The sequence below is a fragment of the Panthera onca genome, chromosome C2 (assembly GCF_046562875.1).
Source record: "Panthera onca isolate mPanOnc1 chromosome C2, mPanOnc1 haplotype 2, whole genome shotgun sequence".
In the NCBI taxonomy this organism is placed as follows: domain Eukaryota; kingdom Metazoa; phylum Chordata; class Mammalia; order Carnivora; family Felidae; genus Panthera; species Panthera onca.
The window spans coordinates 42,549,276-42,566,661 of record NC_138347.1 but is presented as its reverse complement, the minus strand read 5'-3'; the positions used below and the strand labels follow the sequence as shown (position 1 = coordinate 42,566,661).

Genomic DNA, 17,386 nt, shown 5'->3' with positions numbered 1-17,386 from the left:
TCTTAACTACTAGGTACTATATAAGTGGCGATGAAAAAAAAATGAGACTAACTTGTGATAGATTTCAAAGCTAGAATCTACAGGAGACTGATTGGATGATCTCGTGACCCTGGGATCATGACCTGAACCAAAATCAAGAGTCACAGGCTCAACCTGCTGGGCCACCTAAGTGCCCCAGAGGTGGGTGATTTTAGAATGAAGTTACCTAAAAAGTTTGTAGATCCAAAAAAATCAAATACCCAGAGAAGAGCCTGAGGTATTCCAAAATTTCCACCTAAAGTGGAAGAGTTAATAAAGGAGATTGAGAAGAAACTATTAATGAAGTATAAGGAAAACCAAAAAAGTGTGCTACAATGCAGAGTGTTAAAAGGACAAAGTTTAGGAAGAAGTCAACCTGAAGTAAAATCAGAACAGCAAACTGACAATGGATTTGGCAAAGTGAAGACAAATCGTTGACTCGAACATGAGCCATTTCAAGGATTTGCAGGGATAGAAGCACAAGAGAAGTACGTTGAAGAAAATGCGATATGAAGTATAGCAGCCACTACGAAGTATACTTTCCAGCTATGTGAATAGAGGACTGTGAAAAGGAATGAACTGCTTGAGAAGAATGCAGGGTCAAAGGATTCCATAACACTTAAAGTTAAGAAGTCCAAGAGCACATCCTGCTAATGGGAACGATCCACACTGGCAAACTCTTGATATAAGAAATGGAAGGGATTATATGCAAAAGTAGAAAGGATTGGGATCTATGGTACAAATGGAGAAGGTGGCCTTGGATAGGAGCAGAAGCACTTTTTCCCTATTATAGTCTCGAGAAAAGGCAATATTTAGGAATAAAAGCAGATAGTTGAACAAATTTGGTGGTCCTAAATGAAAGAATTCTTACATAAGTTTCTACTTCCTTAAAGAACTAGGAGGCAAAATTATTAGTTGAAAGCACAGCGGAGTTGATGGATAACAGGAATATACATATACATAACCTCCTAACGCTATAAAATAAATTTTAAATTATAAAATACAAAGAAATTGAAGAGCTTTCTGCTGTGTCAATTATCAAGTATTACCAGAGAAAAAGATGTTTCATCTATGTCAGCTCCTAATGTTTAAAGAACTTTATAAAAAAGATAAATTTAAAACCAATGACAAACTCTCCACCTAATCAGGTGGTGATAAATTTCTTCTGCCCCTTCTGAAGTTGCACTATATCCTTTTATCTATGACATTACTGATACTGGTTTATAATTGCTCCCAAATTGTTTATCATGGAAACTGAGAGCATTAAGTATTATTTAATATTCACTAGCATAATTATGTCCAAAAGCGTTTGTAAAACTGTAGAGTTCTATTAGTATTTATATCTGCACATAGTGCTTTTACAGAAAGACAACACAGAAAGATTCATGGCAAAGCAATATATCGCATATAATTTTCACTGTTATATTTTAAAACTAATTAGAATCACCCTGGGAGGACTGGATGGCTCAATCAGTGGTGCAGTGAAGCGTGACTCTTGATCTTGGGGTTGTGAGTTCACGCCCCATGTTGGGTGTAGAGAAGGGCGCCTTGGGTAGCTCAGTTGGGTAAGCATCCGACTCTTGATTTCAGCTCAGGTCATGATCTCATGGTTTGTGAGATCAAGCCCTGTGTCGGGCTCTGTCTGCACTGACAGCACAGAGCCTGTTTGGGAATCTCCCTCTCTCTCCTCTGCCTCTCTCCCCAGCTCATATGTACGAGAGAGCGTGTGCTCTCTCAAAAAGTAAATAAATAAACAAAATAAAGTAAAATCTTAAAAAAAAAAAAAAGAATCACCTAACCTAAGCAACAAAAACAACAGAATACTTAATTAGTTGCTTAACATATTTTATATGTTATCCACACACTAGGCACTAAAAGTATTTTTTTTCCCTTAAGATGATTACCTCAAAGGGAAAAACTTACTAAGCATTAGAGGGACAATATTAGAAAATCTACTGGTAAAATTACTATGAGCACCTGGGCTCATGTTCTCACCTACTAAACTATGTCATTTTCTGTAATCAAAAGCTTCATGTAGCCTGAATTCATATAATGAGACATTTTAAAAGCTCTCCTAATTCATCTCCATCCAGACACAGCATATCATCAACAATAACTATTCATATCCATCATCAATCACACTTGCAAAGCCACTAGTAAAGCACTGCACTAGCTGCTTTAAATACATGATCTGAAATTCTCATGACAACACACTTACTAAAATCCTTATTTACAAGTGTAGACACGGAAACTCAGAGCAAGTAACCTCCCCTAGGCCTGTCTGACTTCAAAATCAGAGGTTACAACTTGCAGCTGTAAAATAAATAAGTCATGGGAAGGAAAAGTACAGCATGGGAATACAGTTGATGATGTAGTAAGTGTATGGGGACAGGCGGTAACTACACTTACCACAGTGAGCATTTTGTAACGTATACACAATTGCTGAATCACTATGTTGTACACCTGGAACTAGTATTACATGTCAACTATGTTTCAACTAAAAAAGAAATTGGAGGGTATGTTGATTCCAGTGCTATTCATACTACTGCAAATGTTACTCACTTTTTTCTATTTTTTTAAAATTAAGTTATAAATTGTTAAAGCAAGAGTATACAGGGGTACATGAGGGTAGATAATATATTGCATACCTTAATCAGAGTACAGGTTAATCTCTATTGTACCTAGGGGAGTAAAAGGAACACTTTCTAAGTAAATAAACAGGTTAACATGATTACAGGGCAAAAAGTTTGAATAGCATCTATTTTTAATCTCTTCAGTCACTTTTACTTTTCTACTGAAATGGTTCACATGATTATATACAGCTGGATACAAAAAACAGAATTACAATATTTTATATCTACTTTTAATACAAGAGGTATTTAACCACTAAGTCCAAAGAAGTAAAGTGACTTGCCAGACTCATAAACAAATGCACACCAGCTCTTAGAATTCAGGTTCCAGATTCTTCATCTTCTCTCTAAACCCATGGTTTGTCAATTTTTCACCATTATTTCAGAGATTTTCATCAAAATATTATGCTTATTAAGTAGTAAAGCTATAGAACTGTAAAACATAACTTCTGAGCTAATAAAGCACAGAAGCCTAATGATGTTCTATGATTCTGACCTTTCAAGAGAACTCTCAAGGCTGTGACATAAAGTGACATTTGGCTGAGGCTTCATTTGCTGTGACACATGCTATCAGGCTGGTGTGCAACAGCACGTCAGGCAGAGCCAGAGACTGTCTAGGACCTTCTACTGTGCTGATCTAACTTTGCTCCCATAGCATGAAAGAATTCCGGCTCCACCAATTTGCAGTTTTGTGATTATAGACAATACTCTAATTTTTCAGGTTTATTTCCTTCTGTTGAATGGCTGAATTTTCTCAGAGGTCTGATATTGTTCTCTGTTTGTTCATCATTCTAGGGTGGGAAGAGAAAGTTATCTAGATGTTGAAGTTAGTTCTGAGAGGCTTTGTGGGTCCTAAATCAGCTAGTTTAGGCTCAGTCAAGGGAGAAACAGAAGAAGAGATGAGATGCTGTCATTAAATTTTGCTCCTGATCGGTCCAGATGTTTGTGGACTGGAAGGAAGCAGCTAAGTGCAACAAAGGGCACTAGAGCCTGCCTGCTAATTCAAGTAACCTTGCCCTGCCTCTCCACAACCCACCAGAGCTCCTAGCACTGAGCTTAGCAGGGTTCTTCCCACTTATTACCTAGTGGACTCTTCAATGTCATACCTATTACATGCTAGGGTTGTATCAGTTAAGCACAATTTCTTATCTGCATGGGGCAGTGAAGACTACCTGAAGGCCTTTAAGCAGAGGAACTGTAAAATGATCAAATGTGTATGCTAAAAAGAGCTCTCACATTCTTTATATACTCCTGCATTGTTTCACTTGTTACAGCATGTACCAGTTTTATAAAACATCAAATTTTTTGGTAAAACACCAAATTTTGTAAAGTTGAAAAACATCAAAAAAAAAAAAAAAAAAAAGAAAAAGGTTCCTGCTAGCAATGCAGAGGAGAGCTTGGAGGATGGAATAGACAACAGAGAGACTGGTCAAGACCAGTAAGTAACACAGGGGAGGAATGTAGAGGGGATGAAAGGAAGCACATCAAGGCGAATAGAGAGGGAAGTGGAGACTCAAGCCATATTAATACAGTAATATCAACAAGAGGAATTACTTGTAGGTCAGAGAGAAAAAGGTAAACAGGAGAATTTCCAAACACAGGTTTGGGGTAGATATTTAAGAGGGGTTTAGAAACATATGAAAGACGATGAAATACAGGGGCTCCTGGCTGGCTTAGTCAGAAAAGCATGTGACTCTTGATCTTGGGGTCATGAGAGCTTACTTAAAAATAAATAAATAAATGTATATACATATATACGTATATGTGTGTATATATATATATACTTTTTTTTTTTAAATAAAAATTAAGGGGAGTCTGGGTGGCCCAGTCAGTTGAGCGTCAGACTCTCGATTTTGGCTCAGGTTATAATCTCACAGTTCATGAAATCGAGCCCCACATTGGGCTCCACACTAATAACACAGAGCCTGCTTGGAATTCTCTCTCTCCCTCTCTCTGCCCCTTCCCTGCTCATGCGTTCTCTCTCTCGCAAAGTAAGTAAAACTTAAAAAAATACATAAAAGGTAAAAAGGTGAGGTACAAATTATTATATATTATATACAACAGTATATATTATGAATTTTGCAAAACTATGCATAGGAAATTCATCAGAATGTTAGCAGTGGTTGGCTCTGCATGGTCAATCAACTTTTTTTTTTTTAAGTTTATTTATTTATTTTGAGAGCGGGGACTAGGGGTGGGGGGACGCAGAGAGAGGGAGAGACAGAATCCCAAGCTCTGTCAGCACAGAATCCGATGTGGGGCTTGAACTCACAAAACCTGAGATCATGACCTGAGCCGAGATCAAGAATCGATGCTTAACCAACTGAGCCACCTATGCACCCCTTGATCGACGTTTTTGAACTCACTCTTCCCTACATGTTCTAAATTTATTAACAATGTGCTCTTTTTGAATGTTTTGTATACTTTTTAAGCACACTCATTTCAAAAAGCAGTTTACCTTTATTAATAAGAACCCTTTGGTTGTAAAATTCCCCAGATGAAAATTGGTCAAATGGCAAATCATTCTATATTTCACAAGCATATTATAGTATCCATAATGAACTCTCATGTCTTTGTGAGATCTCACTGACCACAAAATTATAATAGTGAAGCAATCCCCTAGTTGGAGGTTTTCTGGGTTTTTTCACCTCTATTCTGACAATCTATTAGGTGAGGGAGGTGAAAGAATTGGAAGCAGGCCTCCTGCTGTTATTTGATTCTTCAGTGATAACTGCAGTCGCTTATGAACTGCATGCTCCCATCTCGGGGCTTTTCCACATACATCTGCCTGACTGCCTCTCTCTCCTCAAGTGTCATCTCCTCAGTAAGACCCACTATGATTATCCTGATTACAAGAGCAACATACCCCTGCCATACCACCACCATAGGATAAGAGATCTTTACTTTTTTTTCAATATACTTATCACCGAATGTCTGCTATAACTTATTTATTACATTTACTGTGTGTCTCCAGCCCTAGAATGTAAGCTTCTGAGGCCACCCATGGATTATATTGTTTTGTTCCCAGCGGTATCCCCATCACCAGAACAATGACTAGCACATAGTGGATGCTCAGTAAATATTTGCTTCATTAACACATGCACGAATTAATAAATGAATAAATTCAGTAAATGACTATTAGGTTAAAAACTACACACACGATTATGTTACACATGAGCATCAGTCTTCTCAGTCATTAATACTTTTTACTTTAGAAGACGCTGGTTCTTTGCTTAAACGTGTAGAGACTAATTAAGCCTATGTGGTTCAACAAAATTCATTCTTCATATATATGTCTATTAAACTTTCCTTCAGATTCAATAAAGGTAAGAATTTATTACACAAATCACTTTTCTAATTGGTTAAATGTGTAAAAATTAAGCCATAAAACCTGTACTAATAAATAATGCCATAAAGTCTTACTTCGTGTAATCAGAGCTTCCAAACTGCCTCATTTAAAAATGTTCATTTACTACTGAGAACCACTAAGAAACTCTGCTTATAATTTCTCACTTAACCATGTGGTAAGCAGGTTGTTTTTTTTGTTTTTTTTTTAATCCTCAGTAATGAAACAAGCATGAGGAAAAAGGACAAGAAGGCAAGGGCACACATTCAACTCGTTCTGATTTTAAGAGCAACTTAAAGAACTTTCACTTTATACTACGTCTTATAGGTACAGCACCATCTGGTGTTTACTATGCAGAAAGGCTATGAGGGCAGGTGGTGTAAAAGTCCTTTGTCACTTTGTAAAGAGTGTTAGGCAGCTGGACAAAGTGATACAAGCATACGACTAAGTTGATAACACAGATCACATATTCAATTTGGAAATATAGAAATAAAAATTTGGAAATCAGTGTGGCATTAGAAGAATAAACTTTTTAAATAACTTCCAGACAAGAATACTCTTTAAGAAAAACAGGACAGGGGCGCCTGGGTGGCGCAGTCGGTTAAGCGTCCGACTTCAGCCAGGTCACGATCTCGCGGTCTGTGAGTTCGAGCCCCGCGTCAGGCTCTGGGCTGACGGCTCGGAGCCTGGAGCCTGTTTCCGATTCTGTGTCTCCCTCTCTCTCTGCCCCTCCCCCGTTCATGCTCTGTCTCTCTCTGTCCCAAAAATAAATAAAAAAAAAAAAAAAAAAAAATCAAAAGAAAAACAGGACAAAGGCAAAACATAAATAAGTTATTAAAAGAGGGCAAAAAATTTTCTGAAAACCATTCTAGAATGTTATTAATAGGTCATTTCAAAATGCAAAATTTGATAAAAAGTAAATTATCAAACAAAACAAAGAGTTTACATTTGAATACCCAGAAGACTGAAGTATAACTCTTCTTTATAATATAGCCTCAACCCTTAATCCCTACAGAGAACATCACAATAAGGTCTCACTATATAAACAATCTTGTTAACTGCATACATTTTATTATACTAGGACATGATGATTTTAGCTTATTCAGCTTATTTTAGCTTATTTTGGAACTTAGGTAAATTTTTTTATTGGCTAATGCCACTGCTCCTGTGTTTACAATGACACCAACATTACTTACACCAGTATAGGCTTTCCCGATATCCTAGGATGTCTTAGCACTTCTGACATTGTCTCTTTTGTCTCTTCCATTCTCTCTTCATCACTGGAATCCACAACAAATATTACCCCATAGGACTCAGCATAGTAATTCTTCCAGATACCCCGAATTCTTTTTCCACCTCCCAAGTCAAAGATGGTGACTTCAAATTTGCCTTGTCTGAGGTCAATTTTGGAAAATCCAACAGTAGGAGCTACATCTTCAGGATACTCTGTTTCAAATCACACAAAAGAAACAACCTTAGACTTTAAATTAATAACATTAACTACACAAATTAAAGGACATAAAAAGTATTTTTCATAATTTAGTCTTAATTGGAATGTTTATTATTTGCTTACACACTAAGCTTTACATCTAAGCATACTGGTAGATATGGAGAAGGGTAGATACTATAAAATATCCAACCAGAATTTATGCTCCATGCAGATAAAAATGTCTGTATTTTGCTTATTTGTTTTGTATTGACCCCAGCTCCTAGAATAATGTCTACCATATAACAGGTACTTAATAAATATCTGTAGAAGGAATAAATAAATAAATGAACTCTTGCCTTTAAGGCTATTGACTCTCCAAGTTACAAACAAAAAAAATTTCAACCCTTCAACACTACAGCCATCCCCAGGGACCATTACAACTTCTGTGAAGCTATACAGAAAAACTGAATATTTAGAGAATAGTTGAGAAGAACCAAAGAATGGGAGAAGCTATGAAGAGTAGGACCACTCTTTTCAAACTACTGAATTAAAGCTATAATTGAAATAAAAAAACTTTTCAGGACAGCTTACAAACATAGAGCAGATTTCATTGCTTCTAAGGAACATGTTTCATATGTTTTCATAAATTTAAAATTGAATTTTTTTGGACTTCTGTATATGACAATACAAAGAAGGCACAGGATGCATGATTATAACTGCCAAGGGGGTGGTAATAATGACAACATTAAAAAGATAACTAAGGTTCAAGAAAGACTTCAACTAAGAGCTCAGACTTAGGCCTTAAAGCTAGGTAGTATGTAGACAGGCAAAAGAGTGAGCTAAGTAGCAGAAATAGCAAAGGAAAGAAAGTACAAACTGAACTTTGGCGCAAACCCTTAAGATTGGGAATGCAGACTTAAGAGAGTTCTGAAGACAGAGAAATGGAAGCTGAAGGTATTTCAGCAGACCAATCATATAATTAATGTGACTAAAGTAGTGCTTTTTTAAGGTACATCTTTGCAAAATCTCTAGAGCTGACTAGAAATGAGAGTGACGGCCACTTTTCAGAGAGATATGAAAATGAGAAGAATGGAAAGAGAGAACTCATGAAACATTAATAGAACCTGGTGACTCAATGGTTATGAAGAAGAGTTCAAACTTCATGTTTGTCTCTTTCACTCTCTCTTCACCACCAGAATCCACAACAAACATTACTCCATTGGACTTTGTTTACAATGGCCACAATCTACACTAGGCTTTTTAAATTAAAATCAATTAAAATTAAATTAAAATTTCAGTTGCTCAATTGAACTATCTAGATTTAAAGTGTTCAGAGCCACACAAGGCTAGTGGCCCACACTACTACTAGACAGAGCCAATACAGAACATTTCTATCATTGCAGAAAGCTCTGTTGAATAACACTGGTGTTATTATTCCCACATTCAACAGAATATTTGCTATTACAAAGATAAATTTGAAAGGCATTTGCTGCTAGGCTTAGGTGCGACTGGGCAACAGACTTGCCACGTACTACTCCCTTTCAGCAACTACTTTAGTGTAGTTTAAACCACTCCCTAGAGGCACCTGGGTGGCTCAGTTGGTTAAGCCTCTGACTTTGGCTCAGGTCATGATCTCACGGCTCATGGGTTTGAGACCCACATCAGGCTCTGTGCTGACAGCTCAGAGCCTGGATCCTGCTTTGGATTCTGTGTCTCCCTCTCGCTCTGCCCCTCCCCTGCTTGCACACGCTCTCTCTCTCTCTCAAAAATAAACAAACATTAAAAAAAAATTTAAACAACTCCCTAGAAAGTTAGCAGAGACGTTACAAGTCACACTTTTCTAAGGTCTTCTTTATTTAGGAGAAAAAGAAAAGTTTAGAAGCAATTTAAGCAGCGTGATATTCCTAAAACAGGATTACCTTGGACATCTAAAACAAATGGATCTAATCCAGGCCAGAATTGGTTTCCATAGTTAAAACAGGCAGCCATCTTTGAATACGAGTTTAGAGGTACCCCCAGGAAATTATCAGCGCAAATAAATCAACTATGCTGGAGTAGGGATGAGGGAACTAATACGTATAGACACCTACTCAGTACCAGGAATTTGTTAGGCATTAGGATGTAAAGATGAATAAGATAGGGTTGCTGTCCTCAAAGAACATACAGTACAATATCAACAGATATGTATTAATGGAATTAACACAAGAATCTATATTTCTATGAAAAAAGTCTGGAGAGGATACTATAAGGATGTTATAGATTACATGTGTCCATGCCCCCCCTTTCCCCCACCACCTTGCAAAACTCCTATGTTAAAACCCTAATCCCCAATGTGATGGTATTTGGAGGTGGAGCCTTTGAGAAGTAATTAGGTTTCAGTGAGGTCATGAGGGTGTAGTCCCCATGATGGGATTACTACCGTTATAAAAAGAGACACAAGAAAGTTTGTCTTGTGTCTCTCTGCACCACATAAGAACACAGAAAGAAGATAATTGTCTGTAAATCAGGAAGAGGACTCCCTCATCAAGAACCCAACCATGCTGGCACCCCGACCTCACACTTCCAACCTCCAGAACTGTGAGAAATAACTGTTGTTTAAGCCACCCAGCCTATGGTTTGGTATAGCAGTCCAGACTAAGACTGAGGGCATTCAAGAGGAAAAGGGTAAAGAGGAGGGAGGGGAAAGTTATGGTACACAAAGGCTTCAGAAAGGCCGTGAAATAAAAATGAAGTCTTAAAAACCACAAAATTATAATAAAGAAGGGAGAAGAACATTCTAGGCAGGAGAGCAACATAAGCACAGATAAAATGATGGCAACATTCTCAGGAAACCAATTCAAATTAGGTAATTTTTTTAAGGTTATATGGTAGGCAGAGCCAGGACTCAAATCCAGGTCAGAACTTTAAAAGTCTTCCCTCCCTGATTTGTCTATCCTTTCCTCTGGTTCCTACTCACGGTCCTGTGTTTCAAGACTCAGGACTAAATGTTCTGGATACAACTTCCCTATAAATCCTTTCTGATAATTCCTTCCTACTTTCAGTATCACCTGCACTATCATAATATTCTGTCTTCTTGCCAGTCCTCACAATAGCCTATACCTTCCCAGTAGCTGGAACCAGTCGTTGTATCCTTAGTACTTAGCACAAAGTACATAGTGGCTCAACATTACAGACTGCCATGACAGCTGAAGCTACTGTTCTTACATCCATCCTTCCTTTTGTCATGCCACATATTTATCCATCCATTCATGCTAGTAGCCATTTATCATGTGTCTATTATAGATCAGGGATCATATAATAACCAGGGGTACAAAGACAAATGGTCCCCAACCCTGAGGATTTCGGTAAAGTGTATGTGCTAAGACAATCTCTGCGAAGTCCAAGATAAAGTGAAATATATCGATAACTTATTTATTGAGCATCTATTGTATGCTAAGCACCGTGCAAGGTCCTAGATACACAATAATAAGATCCATCTTCTGACCTTACAGAGCTCTTACATAGAGGAGAAAAGGGGAAACATAAACAAACAACTGTAATACAATGAAGATATTTTAATATCCAACAATGCTAGGGACCAATTTACACAAAGAAGAATTTTGCTACCCAAAAAACAACTGTTCCTTAGAAATTATTAGGAAATAGCACTGGACAGTCAGAGAATCCTAGTTTTTTAGCTGAGCACATACCTATTTAGGGTAAAGACTTAAATCCCTAGCCTCTGTGGCAGCTAGGAATGGCTATTAGAACATATTCTAGATAGTGAGCTAGTGGTGTAGCATTAAATGTTTAACCTCTCTTGCAGGACTTTGATATGTAGTGTTTGTCATTTTCCATGGTGTGAATACTCCCACTATGGCCAATTTCAAACTACCAGTGTGAGGTACCAGAACACACGGTTGGGAAGGGATATACCTAACTGGATCTCGATAGCTGATATAAGCCAATAAGAGCAAGTAAGAGCCAGCTCCAAAATACCACTGAAGTGATGTGGCAGCTTCTAGTCCATGCCCTTAAAGGAAAAGAAAATGGCCTCCCTTCCACTTTACCTCTTCCCTCAGCTGAAATGCACAGTACTAGTGAGCCATTTTGGACCAGGTAGGCAAGGGGGAAAAAAAAAAAAAAAAAGAGGAGAAGGAACATAACACCATGGGGGTGTTATGCCAGCCCTACACTACTTTTGCATGCACTATTATGAGAAATAAAATTCTATTTTGTTAAGCCATTGTTATTTTAGGTCTCTTGTTAGGACAACTGAACCTATATCCAATGACTACAATCACTTTGGCAGCCATAAAAAAAGAGAAGTTGATTGAAAGAAGCAAAGGTCAAGGTATGGAAAGTATTCCTTGATTAGAAAGCTATAACATTCTAGATGAAAGACACTGAGGATGTGGATTTAGACACTACAGTTAGAAGAGAAGCAGATATATCCCAAAAGAAATGTGGGGGGGGGGGGGGGGGGGGGGGAGAAAGGGAAGAAAAGAAACAGAAATGAGGCAGAAATAAGCTGAAGAGTGGAAGCCATGGCAGATATGTTGTAAGAAGGCCACCTACTACACCTATGGCATGGCTGAACTGAGACACCAAAATGAGTAAAACTGCCCTTTGGGAATTTATGGTCTGGAGAGGTGAAGAGATACAGGAACAAAGGGGGTAATTAAGTAGTGATACAAGCAGGTATAGGTAAGTATAGTCCAAAGCAGAGGAAGTAGCCAAGTCTACTGATGGTGATGGGAATGGGTAAAGGTAGCAAGAGGTTGGAAAAGACTTCAAAAAGGAGACTATATAACAAAAAAACCATCTTTAGAGACATTTAGATATTCTGCTTTAAAAGCAGATATTCCCTCTACTAAGACAAGTGGGAAGAGCATAAACAAATACAAAAGCATGAAAAGGTTCCACTGGAAAATTTCATGTAGCTCTACATAACTGGAATCTTTAAAAAAAGAAAAAAGGTAAGAAATCAGCCAGTGGAGTAGGCTGAGGAGTAAACAAATATGAGATAAAGAACAAAAACAGAACCAGAGGGGAGCTCAAAGTGGAAAGCAGCTTTGACTTTTTGTTCATGATGTAACACCCTGAGTATTTTTTTTCTAAACTCAGAAAGAGAAACTGATGGATATATGGAGGTGAAAATCAGAAGAGAAAGATCCTAATGGAAAGAGGGTGTTCTAAGTACACACAAGAAATTAGATAGTCTGATTCTTAGATTCTACTCCCTTGAATGTAAGGCTTTGAAGAAATGGAAGAAGTGAAGATGTTTAGATGAGCAGTCATGGCCTGCAGGCCAAATCTGGCTCACTATTTTTATATGGCCCTCAAGCTAAGAATGTGTTTCACATTTTAAAATAACTGCAAAAAATATCAAAAGGATAGTATTTCATAACACATCAGATTTCAGTGTCCATAAACAAAGTTTCATTGGAAGGTGGCCATGCTCATTTGTTTACATATTGCCTATGGTTGCTTTTGCATTATTATGTCAGGGTTGTATAGTTGGGAAAGAGACTGCATGATCCTCAGTCTCAAATATTTACTATCTGGCTCTTTAACAGAAGAAGTTTGCCAGCCCCTGGATAAGATGATGACAGTCAGTGCTCTGCGAGGATATAAGCTAGGAGATAGCACGAGGGGTACCATAAGAATCCACAGATGATAATACACAATTTATATCTAATATTACATGGTAGAATATGGGGTGGCAAAACATTTTCCTTCAAAAGCAAGTTTTGCAAGGTGTTAATTTTCTTTCATAAACCTCCATAAATAAAAGCCTCTATTTGGTATGCGTATCTTGTTGCAACATTCTTTTTCAGCAAAAAATATATGTTAAGTTTCTTCTCAATTCATACTCATGCTTGGCTGATGCTACATCTTCTGGGTACACAACAAACTCACTAGCACAGTTGCTTCTATGTTGTAGTAAACAGCATTAAATTAAGACTAAGTAAATACATCCAATGAGATGTAATATAAGTGACATAAAACTCTTTAGTAAAAAAGAGGCCCTACTTTTAACATAACTATAAACATTACATATCATATTGAAAAACAATCAAGACGCGCAAGGGAAGACATGCTGGCTAACTGTATTTCTACCTCCGTTTGATTTAGGTGCAGCCTTGGGACTAAATTCTGGCCAAGAGAATGCAAGTGGAAGATAGGTACCCTTAAAGATGGGCATGTCCTTTTTTTACTTTTTCCCTCCTGTGCTGAGAAGACAGATGTAATGCCTTTTATCTGATCAAAGACCTCAAGGATCCTCTGCACCTCTGCATTTATTCACATCTGAAACATGTTAATAGGCTGGTACTAGTAAGCTAGAATCTATTCCCCATATTAGCCACAAGTCTACTAAGAATACAAAGAGATGGAGTGTATACTATCTGTACCAAATGATTATGTAACAAATCAATTTACATAAATAAATAATTCAGAGTAATTTAATAAGAAACATTTTCAACTTACCTCCTTGGATTCCCTTTGCCGTTGCCGTTTTACCAGCATTATCAAGTCCCACCATCACAAGAGTCACCTTTCTTAAAATAATAAAAATTTAAAAATCACTTTTGAGTTAATCCAATATCAGGGGAAAATAAAAGCAAATTCATTCACTCAAGCAACATATAAGGAACATCTACTACGTATAGGACAATCTGCTGGACCCCAGGCAGTTCAGTAATGAATGAAACAGATTCAAAAAACAAAATTCTTGAGAAATATCCTTGAAGTGTCATCCTTTTGTTCTATAAGCAAAAAAGGAAAAAAATAAAAGAAAGTTGTACAAGAGAGAGTACAAAAGGTAGAGAAGAAATAAGAGAAAGAAGGATAAGGATTCTAACACATGAGCTATTTATCATGGCTAAAGATTCACACACACCAACGGTGTGTTCAGCTCTGTTTTTAGATATGCAGCACCTTTCCAAGTATAAATCTTAAATACAGTATAATAACATGATTATTAAGTGCTAACATATTTTGGAAGAGTGTTCCTAAAATTATAAAGCTTAAAATACTTTTGATGACATAGCTAAACTTCAGAGAATCAGAAAAAAAAAAAAAAAGTCTAGTTCAATTTACAATCGAAGAAACATAAACCCAGACTTGTAAGACGACAAGTTGCTTAGAGTCAAAACCAGAACCTAAATCACTTAATTCCTAGAGACTTCTTAAACCTGGCATAGGTATAAAGGAACAAACCTATTATAATGGTCCTATTATCTTGGCAATTCAGTCTACCACTAAAGCTCATTTCTGTTTCAGGCTGAACCACTGCACAATACAAGAGGGAAGACCATTCATTAACACCATGGATTTGGGAATATAGAGAGAAAGTCGCAGCATAACACAGCTGTTGTGTTAAAACCACAGGGCCACATTCCTATGCGATACAGTCAGGGTTTCTGCCAACTCATCTTCACTGAGGATCATCTCAAGAAGAGTTTAAAAAAACAGAGCTTAGATGTTAGAAGGGGTGTTCTTTCATCCCTCTAGCCCTGACTCTCTTGGATATGTTGTGTCGAGTTTTTTTGTTTGTTTGTTTGTTTGTTTTTAATTCCAGATGTCTTCAAAGGATTCATATAACAAAAAGAAAGGACAGAGTTGAGGTGTGAGGCAGACAAGTTAGGGGTTGCACACTGAGGAAGAACACACTGGGTCTTGCAAAAACCAAACTGGTCGCTTATTAAACCAATTAAATAGTTACTGACCACCCTCTGGACGCTAGACACCAGTGTTCTAGGTACTTGAGATATACCTTCTTATTCAAATGACTGCAACAAAAAAAAGCAAACAAAAACAGACACAGAAACTCTTCCCTTACTAAATTTACACGTTAGTGAAAAGAAACAGTAATAATAAATGTAAGAAATAAGTACATTATAAGCTATGTAGTATGTTAGAAGGTGATTAGTTACTATAAAAAGAAGAATATAGAGTAAAGCAGGCTAAAGGGAGGCAGGAATGGAGATGGGAGCCAGGCTGCAGTTTTACATTAGGGTGATCAGGGCAGACCTTCTTGAGAAGGTAAAATCGAAGCAAGGCCTTGAAGGAGGGAGTTAGTCATGCAAATATCTAGGGCAAGAGAGAACACCCAGGCCAAAGGCATTAACATGAGGGTATGCAGGAATGTTCTAGCATCAGCATGCAAGTCAATGTGGTAAAACCCAGTGAGAATGGAGCAGGGAAGGACAGGGAGCAGGGAAGGACACCAGAGGCCAGATCATGCGGGGCCTTGTAGTTGAGGGCTTTGGTTTTTGTGAATGAAGTTAATTTACTCTCCATATTAATTTCCTTTGTTATCCAAGAGCCTTAGTCTTCTAAATGTTTCAACCATCTCTACCCACCATGGGAAATGAATGGAAGTATATCTAAGCTTGAGTAAGTGCAAGAATAAAGTAAGCCACAATTAGCAGCATCCCCTTACCCCAACCTTGTCAGCCAGTGGTGGGGTCAATGGGAATGTCAAAGAGAACCATGACAGATTACGAATTTAAGGAGCTGTCCAGACTTCAAGATGTATTATAAAGCTGTAATCATCAAGATAGTATGGTACTGGCACGAATTTAAGGAGCTGAGGTTGTATTTGAGGTCCAGATATCTCTGTGCATACAGAAATTTTGCCTGCATTATCAACTTTGAAAAATATGAATTTACTTAAGGAACTGTGTGTGATTTTTAAGAATATAAATTTATTATTTTGTTTGAAGAATTCATAACTACTAAATATCAAATAAGATTTAAACACAAAATAATTCCCTAAACAAAATACAATAAATGATTATCCAAAAGAGATGGATGGATAATGTCACATTTATGTAATATTTTAGGTAACTCAAGTTACTAGATATACAATGAATTAGATTAAAATGATATTAAAACAAATTCAATTGTCCTCTGAAAAATGTATGATGCATTTCAAGATCCACCATGCTTCAAACCTGACCATAAACCAAAACAATTACCATGAGGGAACAAATGCCCACAGTATGCTTATGTGCATCATTTATTCTATAAATATTAATTATATACCTTGTACAGAGCAGCACACAAACATCCACAATCCCTAGCCCTCCTATACCTTACAACAAGAAACAGGTTGCTGTCCTTCCTTCTGTATTACACAGGTTGCATCTTAACGTTTTCTCTCCATTCTTGTCTGTCGGCCTAAAAAACCTTCCAAGTAATTGCTATTACACATTTTGAAACACTGCTCTTAAAGCTAGCTACCAAAGATATTTGCTTTTTACTTTAAAAGCTTTCCTTTCTAGGGGCACCTGGGTGGCTCACTCGGTTAAGTGTCTGACTCTTGGTTTCAGCTCAGGTCGTGATCTCACGGCTGGTGAGTTCAAGCCCTACACTGGGATCCGCGCTAAGAGTGTGGGGCCTGCTTGGGATTCCCTCTCTCTCTCTCTCTCTCTCTCTCTCTCTCTCTCTACCCCTTCCTGCTTGTGCTCTCTAAATAAATAAATAAATAAGTAAACTTAAAAAAAATGCTTTCCTTTCTTACTAAAATATTAGGTTCAAACAAAAAAAGTCCTTCAAACATACAAATCACTTTGGAAAATTATAATTATGCTGAGACTGGCATAAAATAAGCCTCTCTAGATTTCTTTTTTACTTTGACTACTGTTGAAAGTAGTTAATTTTTTAGATCATTATGCTATATACTTGAAAACATGACTTTAATTAAATACTTGAGGTCATTAAAGTCTTAATGAATAAACATAACATTAGCAGTACAAATAAAAATCAGCATGAATTACTGCAATCTCTGATAACAAAGCATTGAATTTATACTTTCAGAATAGAATGGATTTAAAAGGTTAACATTCACCTAACACTCAAAATCCTATGCAACGTTTTAAAACATGAAGATGTACAATCTAACACATGTTAAAATGTACATGTCATTACACCTGCTTAAAGTATGGTAAATTATCACTGGGAACAGTTGGCTGT

At 37.2% G+C, this 17,386-nt stretch overlaps 1 protein-coding gene across 3 annotated transcripts in view; it reads right to left on the bottom strand.

Moving 5' to 3' along the window:
- Positions 1–17,386, bottom strand: part of ARL13B (ARF like GTPase 13B) — a 67,947-nt gene that overhangs the window by 40,059 nt on the left and 10,502 nt on the right. For all 3 annotated transcript variants that reach the window (XM_060640209.2, XM_060640212.2, XM_060640211.2), the window contains exons 2-3: positions 13,895–13,965; positions 7,191–7,440 (exon numbers count right to left, since the gene is read on the bottom strand). In XM_060640209.2, the coding sequence (XP_060496192.1) occupies positions 7,191–7,440; positions 13,895–13,965 (321 nt within the window). The remainder of the gene's footprint in view (positions 1–7,190; positions 7,441–13,894; positions 13,966–17,386) is intronic.